A 25,653-nucleotide genomic window follows, 5' to 3' on the forward strand; every position below is an offset into this window, starting at 1 on the left:
GTGACTGGCACAATAGACGCGATCCCCGACATAAGCGGAAGCTGCTTCAGCTTCTCTGGTTGCCAAGCAACCGGCACCAGGGACACAACGCAAGTTGATGGGAGAGCAGGAATTCCTTGTCAGCCTATGTCAGGGAAGCTGCCACTGACTGCAGCTAACATCAGTTTTTTGCATTTTTTTATCCCCCTGGATGCCTACATGGACAGAAGAGGACACTACACTGGAAATATGGTAAGTATAATATTTTCATGGGAACCATTTTGAACTTTCTACTGGACAAGTGACCAAACAAACAGGCTCAAGATAGGTGAGTCTGTATGTCTGCGATGTATGTAATAAAATTGTACTTTATTCTGTGTCTATTCTTTGCGTTATTGGTTCTGTAAAAGTCCCAGCAGACACATTAATGCCCCACTGGGACTTGTGGTTCTCCAACTCTCAGTATGTGTGGTAGGCTTGCTGGCTATTGTAGTTCTACAACAAAACTCAATACTGAAGAAGGGACCGCTTTATTGGGGGTCCCCAATCCATCACGGATGTGGCCAGGGCTGACCAGACACAGATGTAATGCTTTGGCCACAGGAACTTAGATAATAAGTCATTATAATAACTTATATAATAACTTATATAATAAGGCTGTGGCATTACCCTGATGGCTGTTTGAGCCCGGTGCTGGCTATAAAAATTACTGGGGGACCCCATGCCTTCTTTCCATTTGTATTACTGCAACCAACACTGGGAATCAGTGACAAACACAGGATTTTTAGTGGGGGTTTCCAAATGTAATCCAAAATCTCCAACTCTGCAGCGCATTGGAGTACAGGAGTCTCGGGGAGTGGTTACGGGTGCCGGACAGGGTCCCGACAGTCGGGATCCCGACAGTCATTAACCCGACGTCAGGATCCCAACTGTTAAAACACAGACGGCCGGGTTCGTGGGAGTCCACGACCCCCATAGAGGGAGAATAGAATAGGTGGCGAGCGTAGCTCACCATCGTGCCCGCATCGTGGCGAGCGCAGCGAACCTGCAAGGGGCTTTCTTGTGCTGGCCATGTCTGAGTCCGGCCAGTCGGGATCCCGACTGTCGGAAGAGCATATCACACCCGTGGTTACAGCCCTGAAAATTGGATACTCAATTGAATACAGTATCTCCCACTTCATGGTAAGGCTCCTGTCTCTTCCTCCTGGCAGCTACTCTCTGGTCCAGTACGATGTTTGAGGGCTCAGATCCACACATAGGGGTTTATTCAGGTTCACTTGTAAAGGCACAATCAATCTCTAATGGACAAAACCATATGCACTGCAGGTGGGGCTGATGTGCAGAGAGAGTTAGATTTGGGTGTTTTATTGTTACTGGGCAGGGTAAATACTGGCTGCTTTATTTTTACACTGCAATATAGATAACAGTTTGAAGTACAAACCCCACCCAAATCTAACTCTCTCTGCACATGTTACATCAGCCCCACCTGCAGTGCACATTGTTTTGTCCATTAGAGAGTGATTGTGCCTTTGCGAGTAAACCAGAATAAACTTTATACAGTAAATGTGGTAGAAGCTGGTACACTAGGCATGTGCAGCAGCTCTGCTCTGTCCCTTACACTGCATGATGTGGTGGCTGCTCTACTGATCATATTATACACCAGTGCCATACTTGCCAAGAGGAGGGGGTTTATGGGCAACCAGAATACCCACCCCCCCTGCGTTTGCCTATGAATCCACACTGTTATTTATTTATTTTTCTCATTTTTACACAGAGAAGCCTGCACAGATCTCACTGATCTATGCAGTCTAATTGCTTGTTTGTATTTAAAGTCTGCTATGCTGAGAGTACCTATATTCTACTGACTGCATATGAATTTAATCTGCTATGCTATAACCTGCTGTTGAGAATAAACAACAAAGTCATCATCTGAGACTCTATGTTTCTGATCCTTGTCACAGAACCATTTCAACATTGGAAAATACAATTCCTGAGAATATGGTAGTTTACTAAATTAGCCAGTTATTCTCAGTTTGTATTTTGTATTTTAGTTCGCAATTGGGATCGGCTGTAATCGGGAATCGTTAAAAACGTCCCCCTACTTCTTGGAGTCCACAAGCATATACTGTACAGTACCTCAATGGTTTCTAATATGAAATCATTATCAAATTAAAACCTTGCCTACTTTTATTAAAATATATACAATAAAATGTAAAGCTAATATTTTTTATTTATGTTTTACAGCACTATTTAACTTGCTTCAGTGGGACAATTGCAATACCATTTCTTCTGGCAAATGCTCTTTGTGTTGGAAATGATCAACATACTGTGAGCCAGCTTATAGGAACAATATTCACCTGTGTGGGAATCACTACATTTATCCAAACAACAATTGGTGTGAGGTATGCATTTTTATAACGTTTGTTGGTTTTAAAATATAATTCTATTTCTCAACTAAGTTATATTAAATCGACATATATTAAATTAAAAAAAAATATAAAAATAGGTACTAATAATGCCTCTTACTGGAGTTATTCATAAAAAAGGGCTGTTCTAATGGACTACGGTATTATAGGCGCTGAAGTGGGCTCCTAATTCAAGCACATGTGAGAAAAGTGAACAAGTTACTCCTACATTTAAAATTTAAAAATGCAGATTCTCTTTCATACACATATTTATTAATTAAACAGTAAAAAAGTCCCGTTCCTATATTTACCTCGTTTTGAGACACTGTTTGTGAATATTGTGCAGTACAGATTTCGAAGTCTGGACACTCACTAAATATCACCATGTGGTAATAAACTCGCACTGAGTACAGTACAGTAGGTTGATGTGATGTGGAGAAGGTTTGCTGGTAGTGTGGTAACTTTCACTGTAAACTCCTGAGGCCTAATCCAGGTAGGCATGAGCACTGCTGGAAGGTTCTTGTGTTGTTGTTTTTTTAAATGGACTACACAAATGATAATCACAGTCTAGGGAACAAGTAGTAGCATGCACTTCATCCTTACTTATATAATTCATTCCAATAATCTATGCACCATCTGTACAAAAACATATTAAAAAAGATCACATTTAAAAAAATCTATAGTAAGCATAAGATTTTTATAAGGAATGGGGTAACAAAGAAATCCTTTAAAGACTAGTTACTAGTTCATTAATTTTGAATCATAGTTGCTGTAGATTTATGATGTACAATTTGACAACATAGTGTAATTCTCTGTTTCAGACTACCTCTATTTCAAGCGAGTGCTTTTGCATTTTTGGTTCCAGCAAGAGCCATATTAACACTGGATAAGTGGAAATGTCCCTCTCATGGTAAATACTTAAAAAATATTATTTATGGATATATTAATTCATTTTAAAGTAGTGCTGTTCAACTGGTCACCAGCCAGGCCCAAATTGGCAGATCACAACATGGTGTGATAGTGTTTCCAATAATGAAACTGCTAATCTACTCTAAGGGCCTTATTCTAGTTCACTCTTTCTGACAAAATCCTTGCTGGACAAAACCGTGTGCACTGCAGGGAGACAGATGTAAAATGTGCAGAGAGAATTAGTAGATTTGGGTGAGTTATTTTGTTTCTGTGCAGGGAAAATATGGACTGCTTTATTTTTACACTGCAATATAGATTTCACCCAAATCTAATTCTCTCTGCACAAGTTACATCTGCCCCACCTGCAGTGCACATGGTTTTGTCCACCTAAGAAGGATTTTGTCAGAAAGAGTGAACTAGAATAAGGCCCTATGTGCATAACTCCCAACTGTCCTGTTTTCCACGGGAACTTCCAATTTTTGGGGGATGTATGTATGTATGTGGCTGGTTGCAGAGTTTAACAGTTTTGTGGTGCATTCTGTATTTTGCATTGCATTTGATGGCGTGTATCATGTGGTATGTATTGTGTGGTCCAGAACTAGGTAAGCACAAGCCCAGATGATTGAGAGTAGAAGGTATTTCTTCCAAATCTCTCAAATTGTGACTGAAGTGGCATTACTGGTCAGAACTGCGAATTTCAGAATGTAAAGAGATACAGTAGGTGGAAATGTATTCATGAAAGGCAGAAATGTGGGACTCTAGGTTGCAGAACCAATGGAGTGGGTTTATACTGGGGCGTTCCCTACTCCGAAATTATATAACGGCAAATATGTGTTAAGTTTCACATAAAAGAGGTTTATTGACTACAATAACTAATGTATTCTTATTGTTAAAAAATAAAGCAAATACTGTATATGGTTTTAAGGATGGTTTAATATACTGTATAAGCAAACCCCACATCCCCTTGTACCTAATCTGTTTTCTCTAAATAGATTATAACCTTCAATGTTATGAGTGGTTTCTTACCAAAAAAGGAAAAGATGAACTAGGCGCTGATATGAGATGTTTTTGAAATACACAATCTACCTGCTGCTTGGGTGAGGTCTATAGTATACCTCTGGTACAAATGGCAAGAAAAAACACATATAAACTTACGTCTATATAATAAAGCAGCGCTGTTCCTTTAAATAAGTTTAAACATATAGGGATTGTCTGAAAAAGATTTTACATTTATTAAAAAGTACACAGTTTAAACACAACAATTTTAAAACATAAGTGTGAGCAGCCTCAATGGATGGTGTTGGCAGTTTAGGTAGTCCTCTTAGGATATATTGTTAAATAGAGCCACTGCTGAGAGCAATAAATGTCAGAGTCTCACCATTTATTAGAGGGATTCTTCCAGGTAGGATCCAGTGTCCTCACTATGAATGCGGCTGTGCTTTGGTGGTAAAGTACCGCTGGAGGAAGTTCTCGGACCTTGTGGGGCTTCCCAATCAATTTGGTGGTGAAAAGTGTGGTTTTGCTTGGTATCTGGTCGACCAAAAGGCTTTTGGTATCAGCAATATCGTTTTGATAGAAATCCAGTCAGCCAGGGCTCTTATTTCATCAACAGAGGATAAGATGATGCCAAGTAATAGTGGGAGGTCTGACAGTAGAACTCTGTCAGCTTTTTCAAGGTGATGGCTTGGTATGGCTGCTTGGGGTTTATATACCCTTTTTAATTGACAATTAATTGCACCTGTGTCAGACAATCCCATTGCTAATGGACATAGTAATTAAAATACATTTTTAAAAATAATATAATCAACAGAAGACAGACCTGATAGGGTGTAATCGTTTTTATTCAAAAACGAGTATTTAGAAGCTCAGAATTAAGTTTTTTTTTATTTTATTTTTCTTATCCCCGGAGTACAGCGTTTCCGCCATACTTCCGGCATACACGGTGACGCGTATCCTGTCAATGGAACGCAGATGCTTCCGGGTTTCGGAACGCATATGCGTAGTCACAGCTCTAGCTTGTGTTAAAGAAACAGGACACATTGGCTATGCGAATGGATCCGTTCTGATCCAACTTGGATTTATTTCTTTTTTGCGATGTTCCATTTATAGGCTCAATATTTTCAAATAGTTTTGCCAATCGCTGGTATATTTCATTATTTTGTTTACAGCCAATGTATGACAGTTTTCTTTAATGTTATTATCAATGATATTACAAACAATATAGTATTCAGAAATGAAGGTTTAGATAATCCTGTTTCATTTGACTATATCAATACTTATTAGTAGTCGGGATAGTTTGCATAATGGTACAGAATTATACAGGTGTAAAGAATTACATGGAAATTCCAAAAATTACACAAAAAATTACACAAAAAAATATACAAAACTATATATTATCAGGAAAATTTCTCAAAGTGTTTATGTGAGATGGAAGTTCTTATTCACAGATTTTTCTTTTTTTGTTATTTTGTTTATTATATAAGAGAGTTTGGTTACACAGAGTTGTTCATATTAGAATAGAGAATGCAATAAAGAATGTAGGTCGAGAGTTTAGGGGCCACAGAGAATGGAATATCTGGATAATTACTTCTTTTGTGGTGATAAGTTCCTAACATATTAAATGTTATTCAGTTCCACTGCTTCATTTAATCCAGCTGGAAAAATGGAGTTCATGTTAAACATCCACAGTGTCTCTTGTTTACATACTTTTTGGAACCTATCCCCGCCTCTTTTAGTGGAGGGTATGTCTTCCAACCCTATGAGGTTAATCTCTCCAGGATCGCCATTATGATGGATCGAAAAATGGCGGGAGACACTGTGGGTTTGTACCCGGTTCAGAATGTTTCTCCTATGTTCGAGAAACCTTTGTTTCAAGGGTCTGGTTGTTCGCCCTATATATTTTAGATTACAACTGCAAAATAGTATTTATATGACATAAGTGGTGTCACAATTAATGAAGCTATTAATAATATATTGTTTTCCGTCCTGTTCCATTTTTACTGTGGTGGTTTTATTTGCTATATATTTACAGGTGGTACACTTGTTTTTCCCACATTTATAACAACCATTAATCTTCATTTTGCCCAACCAGTTTACACCCGTGGACTCACTTTTTTTCATTTTCAAATAACTTGGTGCTAAGCAATTCTTTAAGGATTTATTTCTCTGAAAGATAAACTTGGGTTCGGGAGGAATTAGGGTTCTAAGTAGAGAATCCTGCTTTAAAATGTCATAAATCTTCTTTATAATGGTTTTAATCTCCCCTGAATAGTCATTATAGGTGGAGATAAAAGAGAGATTCTCATCCTGAGATCATTCCTGATTTCTTTCCTTGATTCTCAATAATTCATTTCTATCTTTTTTTACGGGACAGATCTTCTGCTTGAGTGACAAGGGGGGCAGGGGCGTAACTAACTATTTAGCGCCCCCCCGGCGCACGTTTATTCGCTCCCCACCTAACCTGCCCCCCCTTCTTACCCGCGGTCAGAAACTGTTCGGATCAACACACGTTTGATATTCAAGCAGCCTCAATGAGAGAAGCTTTTATCGACAGGGGGTACCCACCCCCCCTTCAGTGGCGTAACTATAGCTCCGCAAACCCCCGCGGTGGCGGGGGGCGCAGAGAAATTGGGGGCGCCGCTGGGGGGGCTGTGGGGCTATAGTTACCCGCGGTCTGCGTCTCGCCCAGATCTCTGTCGGGACCTTCCTGACGTCACGGTCCCGGCCGGCTCCTGCTGCTACAATGAAAACTGACTCTTTGAAAATGGCTGCCCCCATACTGCAGACAGAAAACTGTCTGCAGTATGGGGGCAGCCATTTTCTAATTGTCAGTTTTCATTGCAGCAGGAGCCGGCCGGGACCGTGACGTCAGGAAGGTCCCGGCGGCGCCCCCAATTTCTCTGCGCCCCCCCCCCCCCGCCAATGCGGGGGCTGCGGAGCTATAGTTACACCACTGAAGGGGGGGTGGGTACCCCCTGGGGGGTGGGTACCCCCTGTCGATAAAAGCTTCTCTCATTGAGGCTGCTTTAATATCAAACGTGTGTTGATCCAAACAGTTTCTCCTCAGCCTGAGGAACTGTCCCTTGGCACGTTTTTGACCCACGGACTGTAATGTGAGCTAGTGAAATGTAAATGTAATTATTAGTGCTTGTTTCCTTTGTATATTTTCGGGAAGTGATCATATTGTCTAAGACTTCAATAGTTATATCCAGAAAATTAATGGTTGTGGGGTGACAGTGATGGGTAAATTTTAAATTAAAGGAGTTATTATTTAAATGAGAAACAAATGAATTGATTTAGGTTTGGTCTCCCTCCCAAATTATAAATAAATCATCTATATATAGCGTTTATAGAGGACCAGGTTCATGACCCACGCCACCCCCCCCCCACACGAGGTGGTCCTTGACCTCCCCCATGTAGAGGTTGGCGTAACTGGGTGCGAACCTGGTCCCCATCACCGTGCCCATAATTTGCAAGTAAAATTGGTCCAGGAACATAAAATGATTGTGAGACAAAATAAATTGAATTGCTTTGCAAATTAAATCCTGATGTGATTTCGATAAATCATTATCTTTTTTTATCTGTTTTTTGATAGTTTGAACTCCTAAATCGTGGGGTATATTTGAATACAGGCTTTGTACATCTAACTTGATAAATGAGTATGAGGGGCGCCAGGTGATATTTTGAATAAGTTGCAAAAAGTGAGTGGTATCTTTTATGTGTGACTTTAAAACTGAAACTCTAGGTTGGAGGAAAGTGTCAACATAAAAGGAAAGGTTGGAAGTGAGGGAATTAATGCCTGAAATTATAGGGCGACCAGGGGGTGAAGTGAGGGACTTGTGGATTTATATTCTTATATTCATTTTTATTTAGTAGGCCATCTGCCTGGGCCTCATCCAGTAGGATTTTAAGTTCTTTCAAAAAATTAGAAGAAGGGTCTTTCTTTAATAAACTGTAGGTCTGGGTATCATTTAATTGTCTATTTGCCTCACTTATGTAATCCTTTCTGTCTTGAATTATAAGCCCCCGCCCCTGTCCGCCTCCTTTATTATGATAGTTTGTTCTTTTATCAATTTATTGAGTGCTCTAGCTTCCCATTTATTTAGATTTTTTTTCTTTTTTTCTTTTTTGGAGTTGTTGAGAATTATTACAAGGTTTTTTTAAATTTTTACACAAATTCTTTAGGTCCTCAAGTGTAACTTTATAAAAGGAATCTATACTTGACCCTTTGGATTTTATTGGATAGAATTCGGATTTATCCTTAAATTTACTCCTACTTTCTTCCAAGTTGTAAAGCAATTTATTTTTGGAGGTTCCATCTGGATTTTCCTCCAAAAGGGATTCCAATATGTCCAAAATAGGTTGATCATTAGTGTCCAACAAAATTGGGACAGAATCACCATCAAATATATGTCTTCCAGACCCTATCGTAGTTAGCCGAAGACACCGACTTTCTAGCCTTGATCATTGTATTCACAACCGCTTCACAAAATCCTTTGTTCTTTAAAATGGTGGTTTCAATAGCCAGGCCGTCAAAGTTAGCCAAGCTTAATCCTGATGGAAAAACTGACCTTGACTTAGTAGGTCTGGCCTTAGAGGTAGAGGCCATGACTCTACTGATCTGAACACTCAAATACCAAGACCACCTTGGCCAATCTGGAGCTATCAGTATTACTGGAATCCCTTGGGATTTGATCCTCTTCAGAACCCTGGCAATCATCGGGAACGGTGGAAAAATGTATGCCAGATTCCCTGTCCTGTTGCATCCACAGCTGACGCCAGAGGATCCCTTGTCCTGGAAAAGAATCTGGGAACCTGATGGTTGAACTTGGACGCCATTAAATCCACCTCCGGAAGCCCCCACCGAGATACAATCTGCTGGAAGATCTGTGAATTCAAAGTCCATTCCCCTTCTAGCAGCACTTCCCTGCTCAAGAAGTCAGCCTCCACATTCCTCACACCTGGTATGAATATTGCCGATAAGGCTGGAACATTTTGCTCCGCCCACACAAGAATCTGCGACACCTGCCTCATAGCCAGCATACTGCGTGTGCCGCCCTGATGATTCAGATATGCCACAGCCGTGACGTTGTCCGACTGAATCCTTATGGGGAGGCCCCTCAGTCTGTCTTCCGCCAGGGATAAGGCCTTCCATACATCACGAAGCTCTAGGATATTGATCGGGAGAGCTGACTCCCCTGCAGTCCACAGGCCCTGAAGCCTCAGGTCCAGGACTAATGCCCCCCAGCCCCTGAGACTGGCGTCGGTAGTAACTACCAGCCAGCCCCAAGACTGAAGAGACCAACCCCACTGAAGGGAATTCACATCCGTCCACCATTTTAGAGAGGACCTGGTTTTCAAAGTCAGCGTCACCCTTTCTGACTTCATGGTCTGCGTGTTCCCCGACCAAGATGTTAAGATGTTCCATTGGAAGGCCCGAGAATGGAATCTGGCGTACTGCAGAGTCTCGAAAGTCGCCACCATTTTGCCCAGCAACGTCAGACATTTCCAGACTGACGGGTCCGGTAATTCCAGAACCAAGATAACCAGGAGGGAAATGTCCTTGGTTTTCACCTCTGGTAGGAATACTCGATTTAAGTGAGTATCCAGGACGACTCCCAGGAATTGAATCCTCTGGGCCGGGACCAGTTGTGACTTCTGCAAATTTAACAGCCACCCGTGATCTTGCAAAAACTGAATAGCCTCTGCCAGATGCTTCTGTAATGTCTCTGCTGATTCCGCTTTGAACAGCATATCGTCCAAATAAGGTATCACAATGATACCCCTCAAACGGAGAACAGCCGGCATTACCGACATAATCTTCGTGAATACCCTTGCAGCCGTTGCCAGTCCAAAGGGCAGCGCCTGGATTTGGTAATGTCGGTCCCCGTTGCAAAACGCAGAAGAGCCTGATGCTCCAGGTGAATTGTGACATGTAAATATGCGTCCTGGATGTCCATGGACGCCAAAATTTCTCCCTGGTCTAGGTTAAAAAGCACAGACCGCAGAGACTCCATTTTGAAGTGATCCACCCACAGGTGAAGATTTAATGACTTCAGATTCAGGATGGGTCTGAAGGTTCCATCTGGCTTGGGCACTAAAAACAGAATGGAATAAAAGCCGCCCCCAAAAGAGCAGTCCTGAGTCGGGACTCCTTTAGAAGTTGTGTGGGTAAGAATCTTCTTGGAGGAGGACCCCTGAAAGGGATATTATATCCCTGCGAGACAATGTAGAACACCCAAGGATCCTGATCCAACAAGGCCCAAGCTTCCCGAAACCTTAAAACAAGACCCCCTACTCTGAAGGCAGATGGAGGATTCCCCAGGCAGTCATGCCATGGGCTTTTCATCACCTTTGGTGCTTGGTTTCTTATGGAATGAGCCAAAGCGAGACTTTGGGGCTTTTCCTTTACCGGACTGAAATTTACCCCTGAAAGACTGGCCTCGAAAGGTTGCACCTCCTCTAGGGGAGGGCCGAAAGGCTGAGAATTTAGAGGACTGTTTAGCTGAGGGGGCGGCGAGAAAGGTACTTTTCCCCCCTGTGGCCTGCTTTATAATTTCCTCAAGCTCGGAACCAAACAGCAGCTTACCATTAAAAGCCAACTCCTCTAAGGCCTTTTTGGACTCATTAACCGCTTTAACGGGGTCCTTAAAAGCAGCACCCCCTTGTGCCGGGAGCACTGTAGCTTTTGAAAGTCTGGCTATGGAAGCATCCACAACAGGCACTTTCTCCCAGAAATCTGTATGCACCGCATAGGATAAAGACTTAAAAACCATTTAGGCATCTGGAGCCTTTTATCGGGTGTTTTCCAAGCCCCTAAAAGATCCTGTAAACCTTCATCTGCCGGGAAAGTAACAGCCTCTCTACATTGCCTCTTAAACACCCCTTTAAAATGAGTTTTGTCTTCTTCTGACAAATTCAAGGCCTGCTTTACAGCAGCAATCAATCCTCATTATCATCACCCTGCTCCCAGGGAATATCTGAGGTGCACTCTCCTTCCTCCCCTGAATCAACAGGCAGCAGAGGGACCGAATAAGACTGAGAATGAGTCCTTTCGGAATCATTGTCAAATCTATCCAGCAGAGCGTTAAACCTGCTGATACCTTTTGCAGTATCCTACATTACTTGCAACAAACCAGGATCTACTTGAGTCAGAGGCAAGGAGCCTGAGGACTGTTGAGAGGATGACATAGGTCTAGGGGAAGATACCACCACATCTCTCTGCTTGTCCAACAATTGCACTAAGGCATTTACTGACCTGCCCAGGGCACTAGCCCACGCAAGCTCCGTCTGCTCTACACTCTGGGGTACACTTCCCATGGGTCTCACAGCTGGGCAAGCAGGGCACAATCCCCCTTTGGCCATCTGTTCAGGGTAAATTTGGAGTGCACAAACACTGCACACACTCAATGCAAATGGGGCTCCCTCCCCCAAAGCTACAGACTGTTGCTCTGACATGATAAAGTAATTTCACACAGTGCAAACTGACAGGCGCTATATACTGAGTCAATGTATATCACAGCACTTATCTGTCTGAAGCTCCGGAATTCTCCTCCAGATGAAGGGGGTAGCGATGCCCAGGAAATCCACCACTCAGCCAGAAACAGCGCTTCAGCTCTGCAGTCAGCGTCTCCCAAAGCGGCGCCAAGCAGAGTGAGGGAAGAGACCAACTATCTCTGCTACTGCGGGGTCTGTGGAGTTTTGGCGCCAAACTACCCCCAGTAGCCACTCCCACTGCTGGATTTCCTAACTCCCAGTGTCTCCCCTTCACATGGGGACCACTTGGAATCGCCCGCAAGTCCTGTGACAAGCTGCTGTCTTTTTCAATAAAGAGCTCAGGTTGTAAGCTCCGCATAAAATGGCCACCACCATAATGGAGCGCCCATCCCCATGACCCTCACCTATGTGAAGCCGGTTCAGGGACGCTCCGGAGCCCAGGCAGCTTGGCAGCGCCGCACAGAGAGACCAGACAGTGTCTCCTCCGTGTGCAGGGAGCTGACAGGATGCGCTTCTGTCAGCTCCTGCTGTGCTGGCAGTGTGAGGATTCTGTGAGAATCCTCAACACTGCATCCTATCTAATAAGTTTCAAATTAATAAAATAAAAAACACCTTTCTATCTCTAATCTTCGGCTGAGCAGCAGCCTCTTCAGTATAGCACCCACTCCGGTGGGCACCTAAAACGAACTGAGGATTCTGGGATGCAGTGGGAGGAAAGAAAACACAGGGGTACACTGCGCTAAATATCAACAATTCTAAAGAAATAACAATGTAGTGCCAATTGGATAAAATAAATGTGAAATATTTATTAAAAAACCATAAAAAGTCAAAGATCCCTTTCTTCCCCCAAAAAAGGGGGGAGGGGGGGTATTTAAAAAGAAGAGGAATAAATGGTGTAGTCCAGTTCATACGGTACCGTATACAGTAGAAGCCATACATCGATGGGTCCATTCCTATGTTGTCTCCAAAATGAAAAGCTGTTTATTTGTATCCAATGTTTCCAGAGTGGTTTTGGGACAGGATTTTTGTGGAGTAGCACTCTCCTGGTGTAATACCTGTATCCTGATTCAGGCAAGTGGAGGCCCCAGATGGGGGGCACCTGATGGTTGCCGGTGGTCACAAATAGGATTGCAAAAAAGGAGACTGGTCAGGATCCAAATAGTGGAATGCAATGATGATTAGGAACTGGATATGGGTATTCTTCTGGTCCACCCTCTGGTCCAGAGGTAACTATAGCCCCGCAGACCCCCGGCACCCACATGTTCTTTGTGCCTCCCCGCCACCGCGGGGGCTGTGGAGCTATAGCTACGCCACTGCCCCCACGCCAGTTATCTCTGCATCTGGGCAATGTCTCTGTCTCCGACCAGAGGATGCCCCACCCGGCAACAGGGACTCTCCGGTCTCCGTCTCCCCCTGCATCCTCCCTGTCCACGCCACGCTGAGCTGAGCTCCCCTTCGCAGAAACAGATTTGCACACAGGAGCATGGAGGATGGGAGCTCAGAGGATGGAGCTCTCCTACGTGCCCCCCGCCGGATACTACTTCAGAAGAAATCCCACAGATTAAATGTTCAGCTCTTGATTGCTCCCAACCTGTATGTTTGAGTGAGGAAATAGTCAAAAATAGATTACAAAACCTAAATAGTAACAGATCGTCTGGCCCGGACGAAATACACCCTAGGATACTTAAAGAATTGAGTTCTGTCATAGCACTACCATTATATCTGATATTCAGGGAATCAATACCTTGGGGTTGGTACCAAGGGACTGGCGCATAGCTAACATAGTACCAATATGGAAGAAAAGTAGAAAAACTGACCCTGAAATTTATAGACCAGTCAGCCTTACATCCATTGTGGGGAAAATATTAGCAGGAATAATAAGAGCTAGTATCCAAAATTTCTTAGAACAGGAGAAATTGATAAGTAAGGCTCAGCATGGGTTTGTCAAAAATAGATCATGACAGAATTATGTACTGTAACAGCCCCTTCTGTAATATGCAGAGTGAGGGTATATATGTACTGAATGATGTAGGTGTATCTCACCTCTGAACTTTATTGGCAGTGCCTCCACCCGAATCACGGCTTTCTCTTCTGGGGATTGTTCTGGAAATACACCAGAGTGAGATTCGGGAAACCCCCTGCCCAGTACTAACATGCTGTGACACGCTGGGTGAGATTTAATAGGATGAGAGATTCAGAAAGTGAGAGATTTGGTAAGAAATCTCCAGGTTTTTTTTTAAAGCGGCAATCATTTACACTGCAAAATCAAACTGGTTTTGCAGTGTAAATGATTGCTGCTTTAAAAAAGCTGGAGATTTCTTACCAAATCTCTCACTTTCTGAATCTCTCATCCTATTAAATCTCACCCACTGTGTGCTGCAGAAGCCAACTTGGCACATTTATTTAACTGGGGCAACTAAATGCAGCTTTTGTAATTTTATATGAAAATCATACATTGAAATGACATGACACAGAATGACAGGAACAATACAATAATAGGACATTGTGGATGAAAGCATAACACCAGCTGCTAGCTTATACTGTGAACAATCGGCTAGCAGAATAACTCTAAATGATTCCAACTGTCTCTGACATAAACATCACTTTTCATACACTTTTACACAGACTCAGTATCTCAGAGACTAACCTTACAGGTGCTGGCTAATGGGAATAAGCAATCCACACAAACAAAACCACACAAATGGAGCAGTGCACTGCAAGTTGGGGCCCTTCTATATTGATGTTAGCATGGCTTGGAAGTACTCTCTGTCCAGTTTACAGCTTTGCATGAGTTGTTAATCCTTTGCAGTAAAGTAGAACAATCCGTGTGAACAAGGGTATGCAGCAACAAATAGGAATTCCTCAGCATGTATCCTTGCTTAAGTGTATCCTGAGACTTGTAGTTCCACAGCTTTTATTTATCATCCCGGGGAATACATTGGAGTATAACTTCAAATGCATGACGCTTGCTGCATATTTGCCTGCCCTCCCATCTATCCCTAACTCTTCAGCCCTTGTGGCCAGACACAGTCCAAACCCCACTTAAATGACAGTTACTGTACTTATCTGCACACATGGGGATCACAAGACTTGAACTTGATTCCTCATTCAAGATGGCTGACTTGCAATGTGTCCTTCCTCAGAGGTGCATGCAAGCCTCTCCCTGGTGCTCCTCACTGTCACTTCACAGCACTCCAACTGGCTCTGGAATCCTTCAAAAGTGTGAGTTCTGTCTAAATCAAGAATATTGTGCCTTCTTGTACTGGGTCCCCTCTCCTGGACTTCTCACACAGCACAGTCTCTCTCCGGATACTCTTTGACCTCCTCTCCTTTGTGCACTGGGGGATTCCAGTGCTCCCACACACAGATCCGTTTTTATCTATCATAAGTCAGCATCATTGGAGCTCTAGGTGTCCTTTTAGGCTGACCTTGAACTGGTGAGGTCCCTTCCTCTCCCCCTGATACTTCTCTGGGGCATTCATTATTCCTCACATCTGGAACAACCACATCCGTATCCATGTCATTGATTGGTTCAAGTCCTTCTTCCTCTGGATGCTGGGAATCTAACTTTCCTGATATCCTTGGGTTGATGCCTATTTCATATGGTATGGAAACCATAGGCATACTTTCTTCTACTTGTGGAGGTCTCATAGGGCCCCCCTTGGTAGACCCAGTGAACCTTGTGATATCTTGTATGCAATTAATTTATTTTGATGGCCCTGGGGCATCATAACCCCAATCATCTCCTTCCTCATCATCTTCTGTGAGAGGCTCTCAATCTTTTTGATCTTCTGTTTGTGGACACTTTAGGCACATCTTTTTCTTGCTCTTCCCAGAACCTGGTTTCAGCTTTGAGGGGGAGCAAATGCTGTCGGTGGTAGGTCTTTATAGGACCTGTCTGTCCTTCAGGTTTTATTGTGTAGGCTGGGATGTCTGGCAATTTTGCAATCACAACATGAGGATCCTTTCTCCACCGATTGGCTAACTTGTGTTTCCCTGGGATGCCCAAGTGTCAAAGTAGAACCCTATCACCAGGCTCCAGAACATGCTCCTTGACCCGTAAATCAAATTGACACTTGTTTCGTTGTCCAGCTTTGGATGCAGCAGCTTCGGCTATTCTGTAGGCCTCATTTAGTTCCTGTTTCAGCTGCTGTACATATTTTAAATGGGGCCTTTCTTTAGGGTCAGCAGTGTCTACTCCAAAACAGATGTCGATTGGTAATCTAGCCTCTCTTCCGAACATTAGGCGATATGGTGAGTAGTCTGTGGACTCATTTTTCATACAGTTGTAAGCATGCACCAACTGGACTGATGTGCCTACTCCAATGTGCCTTTTTATTAGTGTCCAGAGTGCCCATCATGCCCAAAAGTGTCCGATTGAACCTTTCTGGCTGGGGATCTCCTTGAGGGTGGAAAGGAGTGGTTCTTGATTTCTTTATCCCGCACACAATACACAGTTCTTTTATGAGCTTGCTCTCGAAGTCCCGACCCTGATCTGAATGAATGCGGGCAGGCAATCCATAATGGATGAAGAACTTTTCCTATAGGATTTTGGACACCATCACAGCCCTCTGGTCTTTTGTTGGGTAGGCTTGAGCATAACGGGTGTAATGGTCTGTCACCACCAGAATGTTACAAATGTTGCTCTCATCCGGTTCCACTGACAGAAAATCAATGCAGACTAACTCCAAGGGGCCATTGCTGGAGATGTTCTTTAGTGGTGCTGCCTTCTCTGGGAGTGCTTTACGGAGTATGTATTTCACACAAGATTTACAATAAGCTTCAATGTCTTTCTCCATTTTCTGAAATTAAAGTCTTGGTTATCTTTATTCCCAGGTGGCCGTAGTTATCATGCAAAGCACAGAGTACCATGGGACGGTGCTCCTGGGGTAAAACAAGCTGTTTCCTCTCTCTCCCATCTTTGTGACTGGTTTGTCGAAACAGTATCCCCTGCTTTACCCCCAAGGACTCCCCCTGTCGGTTCAGCAAGGCAGCTTCCTCCATTTTTAAACTCTCCTGGTGGAGTCTTTGTTTGTGTATGACAGACAACCTAGCTGCTGCTATAGAAGAGTCATTCTCCTGATCTTCTCTGACTTGGCATGGACTCTTTTGAAGATCACTGAGCTCCAATTGACTCAACCAGCAATATTTTCTTGGTAGTGCATCTATTGTGGCACCTAAGGCTGTTAGGCACTCTTTGACTGGGGGCACAACAACTCGCCCCTCATGGCACATCCCCTTCATATCTGGAGCAGGCACCTCTATCCATTCATCTTCGTGAGACTCCACAAACCTGCCCGGTAATCTTGACAAAACATCTGCATTTACTTTGCTTTTCCCTGGTCTGTACTTTATGGGGAAATTGTAAAGGGCCAGGGCCGTCAAACATCTGTGCCCCGTTGCATCTAGCTTTGCTGTGGTTTGCACATATGTAAGAGGTATGTTGTCTGTGTGCACTTCAAATGGTACTCCATATAAGTAGTCATGAAGTTTGTCAACAATTGCCCACTTAAGGGCCAGGAACTCCAACTTGTGCACTGGGTAGTTCCGTTCACTGGGTGAGAGGCCTTGACTGATGTAGTAGACTGGTCTCAGCTTTCCTTCTTTCACTTGGTATAGCACTCCTCCAAGTCCCTCGAAGGAAGCATCTACATGCAGAATATATGGCAACTCTGGATCAGCATATGCCAGAACGGGTGCTTGAATCAGGTTGTTTTTCAAACCCTCAAATGCTTGTTCACAAGATTCATTCCACCTCTCACCAAAGGCATCATTTACCCGGAACAATTGTTTTTCTTTCTGGTGAGAGACTCTTGGAGCTGGGTAACCCCGAGTTAGATCTGTAAGAGGCTTGAAAAATTTACTGTAGTTGGGGACAAACCATTTGAAGAAGTTACCAAACCCCAAGAATGACCTTAAGTCCTTCAGTTTTGTTGGTTGATGCCTCTCTATCACTGCTTCTATCTTTGCCGGATCTGTAGAAATTCCTTTCCTGTCCACAATATGTCCCACATACTTGACTTTGGCTTGGCAGAAACTACACTTGTCAAGAGACAACTTCAACCCCATTTTCATTAAGCGATCCAGCACTTTGAGGAGTCATTGTGCTTTTCTAATGTTAGGCCAAATACTATCAAATCGTCCAAGTAGACCAGCACTTCTCTGAAGTTCATGTCACCCACAACATCATCCATGCATCTTTGGAAAGTGGCTGGGGCCCCTGATATTCCTTGTGGCATTCTTTTAAACTGAAATAATCCAACTGGACAGATGAAAGCGGTTTTGTCAGCATCCTTCCGACTCATCAATATCTGATATTATCCACTGCGTAGGTCCAGCACAGAAAACCACTTGCTTCCCTGAAGACAGTCAAGGGCTTCATCTATCTTAGGGACTGTGTACTGGTCTGGAATAGTGCACTTGTTTAAAGTCCGATAATTTACGCACATTCGTATTTTTCCCAATCTTCTTTCTAGCTACTACAATAGGGGCTCTCTGATTTCTCGATTACATCATTCTCGAGCATCTCTCTTACATGTTCTCAACATCATCCAAATCAGCAGGTGCTAGGCGTCTTGACTGTTCTTGGAAAGGCCTGTCATCTGTCAGCCTGATGCAGTGTTTCACCCCTATGGCTTGGCCCAAATCCCAGTCCCCTGCGGAGAAGGCAGCCTCTCTTTGCAGCATTTGCTCAACAAGCCACTGTTTGTCTTCTTGACAAGCATCACTTACAGCAAGTAGTAGTAGTACGTTAATTTATAAGGTGCCAAAAAGTGTCCACAGTGCCGTACATAGCAAACAAAAAAACTAATTACAAGGTAACGTACAGGGTGTGTTGATAAAATACAGCATAAATAGGGGTATAGCTGGTAGAACTAAAATCAGCATCAGTTCCTAAGTAGGGGTCGAAATTGTCGAGGAGACTGAAGATGAAGTAGAAGAAGGGAAGAACAGGGCAGGAGCACTGGTGAGGTAAAGAGGTAGGGTGAGTACGTGAGGAAGGAGGGCCCTACTCATAAGAGTAAACAGACTAAAAGGAGGTGGGTGGATGAATGAAAAACAATAGGATAAGTAGGAACGGATGGGAAGGATGGAAGGGTAGGGTAGCCTGATGGGTGGCGGGAGGTTGTTCAGGTTCAGAGGGGCAGCGTGAGAGAAGTATTGGACACGGGAGTGGGAGGAGGTGATTAGGTGAGAGGTCAGTTGGCGGCGGAGCGAAGAGGACGGGAGGGAGTGTGCATAGAAATCAGTGAAGAGAGGTAAGGAGTGGTGGAGGAGGAGAGAGCCTTGTAGGTGGTGGTGAGGAGTTTAAAGAGAACTCAGAAAGGAATGGGGAGCCAGTGAAGAGATAGACAAAGATGAGCCTAGCAGCAGCGTTAAGAATGGATAGGAGAAGGGCAAGGCGGGTGAGAGGTAGCCCAGAGAGAAGGATGTTGCAGTAATCAAGGTGGGAGATGATAAGAGAGTGAATGAGAATTTTGGTCTCATCAATGGAGAGAAATGGTCTGATGCACGAGGTGTTGCGGAGGTGAAAGCGGCAAGACAGTGAGAGAGCATGAATGTGGGGGGGGGGTGAAAGAGAGGAAGGAGTCAATGATAACACAGAGGCAGCGTGTTCGGTCGGTTGAGGTGATCTCGGTTTCACCAATGCTGATGGAGATAGTGGGAGAAGAGGGGATGTTCAGGGGATGGAAGCTTAGAAGTTCCGTTTTAGCCATGTTTAGTTTCAGGAAGCATTGGGTCATCCAGGCTGAGATGGCCGTGAGGCGTTCGGAGACCTTGGACAGGAGTGATGGGGATAGGCCGGGGGAGGAGAGATAGATAAGGGTATCATTAGCATAAAGGTGGCAATGGAAGCCATAGGAGCTGATGAGGGTGCCAAGAAAGGTGGTGTAGAGGGAGAAGGGGAGAGGGCCAAGGACTGACCCTTGGGGAACACAGACTGGCTGCGGGGTATTAGGAGAGGAGGAGCTTGGAGTGGAGAAGGAGCGATCGGAGAGGTATGAGGTGAACCAGCGACAGATCAAGCTGGATGAGGATAGAGAAGAGGCCTTTGGATTAAGCTGATAGTAGAACGTTAGTGACTTTGGTCAGGGCAGTTTCAGTGGAATGTAAAGGGCGGAACCCGGATTGGAGGGGGTCTAGCATGGAGTTAGCAGTAAGGTGGCTTATGAGACGATTATAGGCCAGACGTTCTAGGAGCTTGGAGGCAAAAGGGAGGAGGGAGATGGGCCTGTAGTTGTACGGAGAGTTTGGGTCCAGATTAGTTTTTTTGAGAATTGGGGAGACAAGAGCGTGTTTGAAGGAGGAGCGGAATATCCCAGAGGATAGGAAAAGATTAAAGAGGTGAGCCAGGTGAGAGCAGACCGACGGACTGAGATGACGGATAATATTGGAGGGGATAGGATCGAGCGGGCACGTGGAGGGAGAAGTGGATTGAAGGATAGAATGGACTTCAGCGGCAGTGGTTAGGTAAAATGAGGACAGGGGTGGGAAGGAGGGGAGTGGAGATGTAGGAGGGGAGGAGGGAGAGGGTGAGGTCATGGCAGCAGTGATGGCAGTCCGTAGAGAGGAGATTTTGGTTGAAAAGTAGTTAGCAAAATCAGCGGCTACGATGGAGGACAGAAGAGCTGGAGGAGGGGGGAGAGCAAGGAGTTGAAGGTGGCCAAGAGCCTGCGGGGGTTGGATGATTGGGAAAGGATGAGGGACTTAAAGTAGGATTCCTTGGCCAGAGCAAGGGCAGAGTTGAAGGAGGAAAGAATGAATTTGAAATAGAGATAATCTGTGAGGGATCGTGATTTTTTCCAGAAGCGCTCAGCAGTGCGAGAGCACTTTTTAAGGAAACGGGTCATAGGTGAGTGCCACGGTTGGAGGTTGGAGCATCGAAGGGGGATAGAGGAGAGAGGGCAGGCAGAGTCCAATGCCAAAGATAGGGTGTCGTTATAGAGGGAGGCGGCGAGGTTGGGGCATGACATGGAGGTGATTGGGGCGAGAAGAGGACACAGCATGTCTGAGAAGGCAGCAATAAAGGGATTTTTGTAAGAACTTACCGTTCGAATCCCTTTCTCTGATATGGTCCTGGTGACACAGCTCAACATTGGGATGTAGGAGGGTCCGTAGGAGCCAGGCACCTATCCTAAAGCTTTAGAGGGTAGGCTCCTCCCCTACTGCATCCCAGACTCTTCAGTTCAATCTTTCAATGCCACTGGAATACATTAACTCAGTACAAACGCCTGCACACATTATATGCACATTTTTCAAAAATAACTATTAACCATATAACATGAAACATCATGAACCTGGCATACTTACTGAGCGTAAGGGAGGGATCGCTGTGTCACCAGGACCATATCAGAGAAAGGGATTTGAACGGTAAGTTCTTACAAAAATCCCTTTTTCTCTTTCAATGGTCCTGGTGACACAGCTCAACATTGAGACGTTCCAGAGCCGGTCCTTTGGGTGGGTACGCTCAGGTCTGCAGCTCTCATTACTGCTCGCCCGAATGATGTGTCCTCCGACGCGAACTCAGGGAACCTATAGAATTTGGCAAAGGTATGAACAGATGACCAAGTGGCAGCCCTGCAAACCTGCTCAGCTGTTGCCCCATGTCGAACCGCCCAAGAGGTGGCAACCGACCTGGTGGTATGCGCATTAATCCTGGCCGGCACAGGCCTACCAACTTTAGTATATGCAAACGCAATAAAAGAGCACAACCACCTAGCAATGGTCTGCTTATAAGCAGGCCAACCAATTTTGTGTATGTCATACAAAACTAGCAAAGTATCAGTCTTTCTGACACTCCTAACTCTGTCCACATAAACGCGCAAGGCGCGCACCACATCCAAATTCCTCAATTTGTCCCTTTTCCTTGAACCCTCTGGGGGTTGGAACACAGGCAGAACTATCTCCTGATTTAGATGAAAGGCAGAGACTACTTTTGGTAAAAATTGGGGTACTGTCCGAAGGACAGACCTATCATTGTGAAATATAAGAAAGGGAGACTTGCATGACAATGCTCCCAACTCCGATACTCATTTTGCTGACGCCACTGCCAACAAAAATACCAGTTTCCAAGTAAGGAATTTAGGGTCAGCCGACCTTAATGGTTCAAAAGGTGCCTTTTGAAGACACTCCAAAACCAGAGATAAATCCAATGGTGCTACTGGTTGTTTGTAGGGAGGTTTCAATCGAGACACCCCCTGCAGGAAGGTCTGTACTTCCGGTAATAATGCAATCCTTCTTTGTAAGTAAATTGACAAGGCCGAGATCTGTACTTTGAGTGACTGAAGGCTTAACCCGGAGGAAAAGCCATCCTGCAAAAACTCAAACAATTTTGCCAATTTAAAGCATGATGTGTGTGACTTCTCTCTTTCACACCATCGAATATAGGTCTTCCAGACCCTATAATAATTTGCAGAAGACACTGACTTTCTGGCTTTTATCATTGTGTTAACCACCGCCTCTGAGAATCCTTTATTCCTCAAAATGGCGGGTTTCAACAGCCAGGCCGTCAAAATTAATCGAGCTGAATCCAGATGGTTGAACGGTCCTTGTTTTAGAAGGTCTGACCTCAGAGGTAGACGCCACGAGTCCACAGACAATCTCTGAAGCCTCGAGTACCAGGACCTCCTTGGCCAATCTGGGGCCACTAAAATTACTGGAATTGTCTCGGCCTGTATCTTTTTCAACACTCTTGCCAGCATTGGAACTGGCGGAAAAACATAACGAAGATTCCCCTCCCAGGGGATAGTCATGGCATCCACTGCTTCTGCCAGTGGGTCCCTCATCCTGGCATAAAACCTGGGTACCTGATGGTTGAACCTGGATGCCATCAGGTCCACATCCGGGGTTCCCCACCTCAAGGTAATCTGGTGAAATACTTGTGGGTTCAGGCTCCATTCCCCTTCCATCAGCTCCTCCCTGCTCAGGAAGTCGGCCTCTATGTTCTCCACTCCTGGTATGAATATTGCTGATAATGCTGGAACATTCTGTTCCGCCCACAAGAAGATTCGGGACACCTCCCACATAGCCAGCTTGCTGCGTATGCCTCCCTGGTGATTCAGATATGCCACAGCTGTGGCGTTGTCGGTCTGAATCCTTAAAGGGAGCCTCTGTAACCTGTCTCCCGCCAGAGAAATCACCTTCCACACAGCTCTCAGTTCCAAGATGTTGATCGGTAAGGCAGACTCCTCTGGAGTCCACAAGCCTTGCAGACGCAGGTCCAAGACTACTGCCCCCCAGCCCCTGAGACTGGCGTCGGTAGTGACTACCAGCCAGCTCCAGGACTGCAGGGACCGACCCCACTGAAGGGAATCCACCTCTGTCCACCATTTCAGGGAGGATCGAGTTTCTGAAGACAGCACTATCTGTTCTGACTTCATGGTCTGCGTGTTTCCTGACCAAGTCGTCAAAATGTTCCACTGGAACACTCGAGAGTGGAACCTGGCGAACTGCAACGTCTCGACAGACGCCACCATCTTCCCCAGCAGCTTGAGGCACCTCCATACTGATGTGCTCCGAGAGCTGAGAATCTCCTGGACCAAGGCAGCCAGATCCCTGGCCTTTGCCTCTGGTAAAAATACCCGATGTAGGTGGGTATCCAGAACAACTCCCAGGAATTGGAGTCTCTGTGACGGCACCAACTGAGACTTTTGTAAGTTTAAAAGCCAGCCGTGAGCCTGCAAAAAACTGATGGCTTCTGCCAAGTGACTCTGCAACATGTCTGCTGACTCCGCTTTGAACAGCAGGTCGTCCAAATATGGTATCACCGTGATTCCCCTCAGTCGAAGCACAGCCGCCATTACAGACATTATTTTGGTGAATACCCTTGGCGCTGTGGCCAGTCCAAAGGGCAACACCCTGAATTGCAAGTGCAGGACTCCTATCGCAAACCTGAACAGAGCCTCCTGTTCTGGGTGTATAGGAACATGAAGGTACGCGTCCTGGACATCCATGGACGCCAAAAATTCTCCCTGGTCCAGGCTTAGTAGCACTGACCGTAGAGACTCCATTTTGAAATGGTCTACCCATAAATGAACATTTAGAGACTTTAAATTCAGAATCGGTCTGAAAGACCCGTCTGGTTTGGGCACCAGAAACAGAGTGGAATAAAAGCCTCTTTTCCACTCCGCTCTGGGAACCAGGATCACCACACCCTTCTCTAAAAGAGAGTGAGCCGCTCCCAAGAGAGCCGTACGGAGCCGAGCCTCCTTTGGTAGTGGTGTGGGAATGAATCTTCTCGGAGGAAGACCTTTGAAGGGAATTCTGTAACCCTGGGCTATAATGTCTAATATCCAGGAATCCTGGTCTAACAATGCCCATGCGTCCCTGAACTGTGACAGACGCCCCCCCACCTTGACCACCGCCAGGCAAATCCCCTGGCAGTCATGCGGAGGGTTTGTCCTCTCCTTTGGTGTTTGGTTTCTTATGAAAGGAAACAAATTTTGACTTTGGGGCCTTACCCCTGGAGGACTGAAACTTTCCCCTAAATGACTGTCCTCGAAAGGACGCACCTCCTCTAGGGGAGGGCCGAAAGGACGGCCTGAAAGCAGAAAATCTTGATGTCTGCTTGGCTGCGGGGGCAGGCAGGAAGGTACTTTTGCCACTTGTGGCCTGCTTAATAATCTCTTCCAGCTCAGAGCCAAATAACAGCTTTCCTTTAAAAGCTAATGCTTCTAAGGGTTTCTTAGACTCATTATCTGCCTCCCAAGCCTTAAGCCAGAGCACTCTCCTGGCATTGACAGACACTGTGGAAACTCTAGCAGCCATTTTGAGAGCTTCCTCCTCAGCCTCCAGCACATACTCTGCTGCTGCTTTCAGCTTCTCCGCAAGCAACAACACACAAATAGTGCACAAATCATTAGCCCACACAATCATGGCCTTAGAGACCCAGGCTGAAGCAATCAGAGGACGTAGGGTGTATCTCACCCCTTCAAATATTGCTTTGAGGTTACCCTCCAGCTTTTTGTCTACGGGGTCCTTAAAAGCTGCTCCCCCTTGCACTGGTGAAACAGTAGCTTTTGACAAACGTGCCACAGAAGCATCAACCACTGGAACTTTCTCCCAGAGATCCGCATGAGACTCAAGCATGGGGTGCAGACTTAAGAATCTCTTAGGCATCAGCAGCCTTTTATCGGGCGTTTTCCAAGCCCCTTCCAATAAATCCTGTAAACCTTCATCTGAAGGGAAGGTAACAGTTTCCTTACGCTGCCGTTTAAATACACCTTTTGAAGGAGTTTTATCTTCCACAGACAAATTTAACGCCTGTTTAACAGCAGTAATCAAATCCTCCACCCCTGCGGCTGAGGAATCCTCAGAATCATCACCCTGCTCCCAGGGGATGTCTGCATATGCTCCCTCCTCTTCATCAACCATTAAAGGCACTGAGTAAGACCTTTTAGGGGTCCCCACAGCATCAACATCAATCTTGTCTAGCAATTCACTAAACCTGTTAATCCCCTTTGCAGTATCCTGCATCACCTGTAGGAAAGCAGGATCTGCCTGGGTAAGAGGCAAGGAGCCAGAGGACTGCTGAGATGATGACATAGGTCTCTGAGAATCTACCAAGACATCACTCTGTCTGTCCAGCAACTGCACTAAAGCATTAACCGACCTGCCCAGGGCACTGGCCCACGCTGGTTCCAATTGCTCTACCCTCTGGGGTTCACTCCCCATGGGTTTCACAGCAGTGCAAGCAATACACAAGCCCCCCTTGGCCATCTGCTCAGGGATAAATTTCAGTGTACAAACACTGCAAGCGCTCAATGTATCTGGGGCTCCCTCCCCCAAAACCACAGACTGATCAACAGACATGATGTTCACAATTAACACAGTCACAGCGCAAATGTACAGGCGTTTACACAAA

At 45.1% G+C, this 25,653-nt stretch overlaps 1 protein-coding gene across 3 annotated transcripts in view; it reads left to right on the plus strand.

Annotated features, from left to right (window-relative positions):
* Positions 1-25,653, plus strand: part of SLC23A1 (solute carrier family 23 member 1) — a 514,139-nt gene that overhangs the window by 82,834 nt on the left and 405,652 nt on the right. For all 3 annotated transcript variants that reach the window (XM_083181818.1, XM_083181819.1, XM_083181820.1), the window contains exons 2-3: positions 2,224-2,381; positions 3,206-3,294. In XM_083181818.1, coding sequence (XP_083037944.1) covers positions 2,224-2,381; positions 3,206-3,294 — 247 coding nt within the window. The remainder of the gene's footprint in view (positions 1-2,223; positions 2,382-3,205; positions 3,295-25,653) is intronic.

Source organism: Crinia signifera, chromosome 4 (assembly GCF_055691185.1).
Source record: "Crinia signifera chromosome 4, ASM5569118v1, whole genome shotgun sequence".
Lineage (NCBI taxonomy): Eukaryota > Metazoa > Chordata > Amphibia > Anura > Myobatrachidae > Crinia > Crinia signifera.